This window comes from Triticum dicoccoides, chromosome 1B (genome assembly GCF_002162155.2).
Source record: "Triticum dicoccoides isolate Atlit2015 ecotype Zavitan chromosome 1B, WEW_v2.0, whole genome shotgun sequence".
Lineage (NCBI taxonomy): Eukaryota > Viridiplantae > Streptophyta > Magnoliopsida > Poales > Poaceae > Triticum > Triticum dicoccoides.
Window position 1 is genome coordinate 190772978 of NC_041381.1, and position 5873 is coordinate 190778850.

Genomic DNA, 5873 nt, shown 5'->3' on the forward strand with positions numbered 1-5873 from the left:
GCATCAACCGCGTGTGTAGCCGTGATGGTCTCTTCTCGGCGGAGTCCGGGAAGTGAACACGGTTTTTGGGTTATGTTTGACGTAAGTAGGAGTTCAGGATCACTTCTTGATCATTACTAGTTGACGACCGTTCTGCTTGCTCTCTTCTCGCTCTTATTTGCGTATGTTAGCCACCATATATGCTTAGTCGCTGCTGCAGCCTCACCACTTTACCCCTTCCTTTCCTTTAAGCTTTGCTAGTCTTGTTACCCATGGTAATGGGATTGCTGAGTCCTCGTGGCTCACAGATTACTACAACAACAGTTGCAGGTACAGGTTCATGCGATGATCATGACGCGAGAGCGATGCTTGCTTGCGTTGAGTTCTTCTTCTGCTTCTTCTTCGATCAGGGATAGGTTCCAGGTCGGCAGCCTGGGCTAGCAGAGTGGATGTCGTTGAGTTTCTGTTTGTGCTCCACCCGTAGTCGGATGATGCTCTGATGTATTGTGATGTTGTATTCGTGTGGCATTGTATGCCTCTTGTAAGTATCCCCATCTATTATGTAATGTTGATGTAATGATATCCACCTTGCAAAAGCGTTTCAATATGCGGGCTATCCTTGATGGGATCTTCGGGTTTCTTTTGGATAGGGTCGCATATTGGGCGTGACAGGAGGGTACGATGCTCTAGACAGAGAAGAGTCCAGACAAAGGGAGATTGTGTGGATGCGCGTGGTCTCTTAGATCAGTTTTGATCCGACGGTGCGGGTTCGACTGGCGCTGCCCTCAGCCGGTTGGCCGATTGGAATAAATTTCCTTGGGAGTTTTTGCTGGTTTTATTTATGTTTAACGGCTTTGCCTACCAAACTAGCCTCTCCCCCACGGGCCTCCGCCCAACTAGACCCAGTGAGCAGGGCAGGTGGTCGAGAGCCCCATCCACCTCCATAAAACCCTCCTTTGCTGCTCAGGGCTCAGGGCTCACAGCCGCGTCTGCGAGGACTCGAGGAGGAAGGCACCGCGTCTGCGAGGTACACTCCGCCCCTCTACCGCCACACACCCACCCCTTTCCTCTCTTGGACGAATTAAGCGCGATTCTGGTGTGATTGTGGCTACTGTGAGGTGGGGAGAAGAAAATAAAAGGGGGGAAAACTTGCAATCTTTCAGTGGTGGACAGTTTGGGGTTTTCCAATGCAAGCTCCTTGGTGTGTTTTTTACAGATCAAGATTGAGGCGCTCCTTTTTCTTTGCAGCCCGCTTCGTTTGTGAAGCTCTGTCTTGATCTTCTTTTTCAGTCTTCTTCGTTCACCAACAATTATTTTGGTTGAACAATTATCTTTCAAAAATAAAAAAAAATGGTTGAGACCATCACTGCCTTCCAAGATTGTCATCTTTCTTGATGTTCTTTTGTCTCTAATTTACACAGATCTATTTTGGTACTGTGAGGTGGGGAGAAGATAACGAAAGGGATGAACTTGCCATCTTTCTTTGGGAGGCTTACTTGCTCATGGGTTGTGGTTTTCTGAAGCAAGTTCTTGGCTACATGCTATTTTCTTCCTTACAATTTTCTACGTTTGTGGATCTCTTCATCTCCAGTTCCCGTTTTAGCAGTAATTATTTGGTTGAGATCTGCACTTCGTTTGGAGATTACCATGTTCATTCGTTTCTAATGTGCACTATATATTGTTTGATTTATGGCATGTTGATTGATTCCCGTTTCAGAGGATTCCTGAAGAGAGCAAGTGCAAGAGCTATGGGCAACTCCTGTGTCACTGGCTCCAGCAGTAAGGATTTTTCTTTTGAGCTAGCTTCCTTTTGCTTCTTTACTGGGCAACTTGATAAAAATTCATGAATAATTTTAGAGAAAAACAACCAAAATGTATTATGCCATGCAAAAGAAGATGTTCATCCTTTCCTTTCACGTCCTGTTTCGCCAAAGTAACCATCATACGTATGTCAGGAAATTCCCAGTAATACTTGCACTTTCTTCCATCAGTTTGCAAAAAAACGTTTGCATCTGCCGAAAGTCTCCGGGAAGAAGCAAGCAGAACCTTAACCCACTTGCTGAGTAATTCTAGCACATCTACCTTTGTCATTCTACAAATATATATACACAAGGACATTAAATTGGTGAGTAGAAAGCAAGAAGAACAACAGTACATCACAGTAATTGACAATACGGCGATGCCCCCAGCGAACTCCTTGCTTATTTTTTCGTTTCCTGTTCTTTTCCTCTTTGTGGACCTCCGTTTGCTCGGTTGAGAATTTGTATCCTGGTTGGTGCTTTATACATAAAGCGGGGCAAGAGCCTTTTTCGGTAATTGATAATACTGCACTTATCAAACCAATTGTTGTCGTTTCAGGCACCTCAAACCACGGGCAGAGTCTGAAATCCAACGGGGAAAAAGCTAGTGACAATTCGTGTGTTACTGGTTCATGTAAGGGTTTATTTTGTGCTTCTTACTGGGCCACTCGTGTGATAATAATCTGATCTGCTATATATTGTGATCATTTGATGCCATCGTACTGATGCAAGCATTATTGTTTCTGGTGGCTGTAAGGATTTCCTTTTTCGCTTCGTACTTGAACTTGAATTAGTCTAGATGGTTCATCTTATAAACAAGGTTCAGGAAGGGCAGCCCAGTGCGCGTAGCTCCCGCTCCCGCTGTTCATCTTATAAACAAGATACAGACTGTTCACAAAAATCAGATAAGACATAAGAGTTGAATTACTTTACTCAAAGGCAAACGAAATGTATTATGCCGTGATAAAAAAACAGTTGTTCATCCTTTTCTTGCACATCCTGTTTTGCTAAAGTAACCATCATACAGATGCTAAGAAAATTCCCAGTAACATATAGTTGATTTTTCTTCAATACTTAGAAAAGTCAAATGTGATATGGGGTGGGGGCGCAACTAGTTCATAGTTTTCTTCCATCAGTGTGCCTGAGCCCAAGTTCTATGTTTGCCTCTGTCCGAAGTCCCTGAGAAGAAAGAAGCTAGCGTAAAGCTCGCCCCCTAGCGGGAAAACAAAAAAGCTCGTCCCACTTACTGAGTAATTCTGGCACAGTGAGTTTTATCATTCTACAAATCTATATATAGTGCAAAAGGACATTAAATTCTTCTGTAGAGAGTGAAAATAACAAACAGCACTTCACACTAATTGACAAGATTGCACTAGTTTAACGGATCAATCAGAAGTCTGTAATTGTAATTTGAGCTGCTATATATTGTGATCTTTTGATGCTGTTACTGATGCAAGAATTGTTACTTTGTAGGCCTGTCAAACCAGGGCCAGAGCCAGGAATCCAATGGGTCGGAGACAACCTTCAAATGGAGGATTGATGGTTTCTCCTCGCTTCTTGATAAGGGATGGACCAGCTCCAGTGTGTTTAACATCAGGGGGTTTGACTGGTACAGTTGCTTTTATTATCAGCTATTCTAACAGAGTGAATAGTTGATGAATCCATGTCGTGAACAAAATTCATTCTCACTTGTTTGCTCTCCCTTTGTTTCTTTTGAATTGATTTGTAGGTACATGGTGCTGAACCTAAGGGACAGAAAGAGTGGTGACAAAAATGAATATGTTTCTCTTGAGCTTGTGCTGTTTCTAGCACCTGAGATACTCCATACGGTCGTGGAGGCAAGTTTCAAGTTCCTGATATATGACCAGTCATATGGAAAGCACCTTGAACAGCATCAAGGTACGTTAGCAAATATACTTCCTCCGTAAGTAATTACTTGACGCTCAAACTGATGTAGTGCTAGATACATCCGTTTGAGCGTCAAGTAATTCCGGACGGAGAGAGTAGTACTTTAAGCTCACAACTAGTCGGCTACTAGATTGATAGTGCAGATTATAACCTGTTTCATAGGAGGAACAACATCATTTCTTTGCTTATGCCTTACATTTGAATATTCTGTTTGCAGTGAGCCAAAATTTTCAGGCTCCAAGCAGAGTCTCTGGGACCTCATTCATGATCCCCCTCGCAACGCTTAAGGAGCAATCCTCTGGATTCCTTGTCGAAGACAGCTGTGTTTTTGGTATCCAGTTCATCAAAGTTGTCCCTGTTAAAGGTAACGATGTGTCACTGGCTCCAGTAGTAAGGATTTCTTTTGACCTAGCTTCCTTTTGCTTCTTACTAGGCAACTTGAAATAATAAGTCATGATTTTTTTTACTGAAACACAACCAAAACATGCAAAAGAGGATGTTCATCCTTTCCTTTCACCTCCTGTTTGGCCAAAGTAACCATCATAAGTATGTTAGGAAATTCACAGAAAAATCTTTGCGTCAAGAAAGCAGAAACCTTAACCCACTTGCTGAGTAATTCTAGCACAGCTGCTGCCTTTTTCATTCTACGAATGTATATGCAGAAGGACATTAAATTCGTGTGTAGAAAGCGAGAAGAACAACAGTACATCACAGTAATTGACAATACTGCACTAATCAAACGGATCTAGCCCTGCAAAAAAATAAATCAAACGGATCTATCATTGTCGCCTATTCGTCTCGCGGGTCGTGGCCTGTAGTTGTAATTTGAGCTTCTATTGTGATCCTCTGATGCTATTACTGATGCAAGGATTGTTGTCATTTCAGGCAGCTCAAAACATAGGCAGAATCTGAAAGCCAACGTGGCAAGAGCCATTGGCAACTCATGTGTTACTGGTTCAAGTAAGGGCTTATTTTGTGCTTCTTACTGGGCCACTCGTGTGATAATAATTTGAGCTGCTGTATATTGTGATCATTTGATGCGGTTAGTGATGCAAGCATTGTTGTTTCTGGTGGCTGTAAAGATTTTTTTTTTGGCTTCTTGCTTGAACTTGAATTAGTCCAGATGGTTCATCTTATAAACAAGGTTCAGAAAGGGCAGCCCAGTGCGCGTAGCTCCCGCTCCCTCATGTTCATCTAATAAACAAAATTCAGACTGTTCACAAGAATCAGATAAGAGTTGAATTATTTTACTCAAAGGCAAACGAAATGTATTATGCCGTGATAAAAAATAGATGTTCATCCTTACACTTAGAAGAGTCAAATGTGATATGTTTGCCTCTGTCCGAAGTCCCTGGAAGGAGAAGCTACCATAAAGCTCGCCCCCTAAAAAAAAAACTCGTCCCATTTGCTGAGTAATTCTGGTACAGTGACTTTTATAATTCTACAAATCTATATATAGTGCACAAGGATATTAAATTCTTGTATAGAGAGCGAGAATAGCCAACAGTACTTCACACTAATTCACATGACCGCACTAATTTAACTGATCGATCTTGAGTGCTTCTCGGTCTCGTGATCTGCTGTTGTGATTTGAGCTGCTATATATTGTTGGTTTGTAGGCCAGTCAAGCCAGGGACATTGCCAGGAATCCAACGGGTCAGAGACAACCTTTAAATGGAGGATCGATGGTTTCTCCTCGCTTCTTGATAAGGGTGAAGGATGGACCAACTCCAGTGTGTTTAACATCAGGGGGTTTAACTGGTACAGTTGCTATTTTTTTCAGCTATTCCAACAGAGTGGATAGTTTGATGCATCCATGTCATGAACAAAATTCATTCTCACTTTTTTACTATCCCTTCCTTTCTCTTGACTTGATTTGCAGGTACCTGATGCTGAACCCAAGGGACAGAAAGAGTGGCGACAAAAATGAATATGTTTCTCTTAAGCTTGTGCTGACTCAAACAGTATCCGAGAGATCCCATTTGATTGCGAAGGCAACTTTCAAGTTCCTGATATATGACCAGTCATATGGAAAGCACCATGAAGAGCATCAAGGTACGTTAGCTCCATGGAGTAGTTCTTTAAGGTTCACAACTAGTCAGTTACTAGATTGATACTTATTTCACAAGAGGAATACAATATGACACACACACACACACACACACACACACACACACAGAGAGAGAG

The 5873-nt window shown here is 42.2% G+C and overlaps 1 protein-coding gene across 2 annotated transcripts in view; it reads left to right on the plus strand.

Annotated features, from left to right (window-relative positions):
• The first annotated feature begins 857 nt into the window (after positions 1-857).
• The window catches only part of LOC119327686, a 6802-nt gene continuing 1786 nt past the window's right edge, over positions 858-5873 (plus strand). The window contains exons 1-9 of one of the 2 annotated variants that reach the window (XM_037600794.1): positions 859-1006; positions 1697-1758; positions 2338-2412; positions 3252-3387; positions 3508-3677; positions 3904-4050; positions 4572-4646; positions 5306-5447; positions 5569-5741. In XM_037600794.1, coding sequence (XP_037456691.1) covers positions 1728-1758; positions 2338-2412; positions 3252-3387; positions 3508-3677; positions 3904-4050; positions 4572-4646; positions 5306-5447; positions 5569-5741 — 949 coding nt within the window. In that variant the 5' untranslated portion in view covers positions 859-1006; positions 1697-1727. Of the gene's footprint in view, positions 1007-1696; positions 1759-2337; positions 2413-3251; positions 3388-3507; positions 3678-3903; positions 4051-4571; positions 4647-5305; positions 5448-5568; positions 5742-5873 lie in introns of both variants that reach the window. The other variant, XM_037600800.1, reaches the window with a different exon arrangement.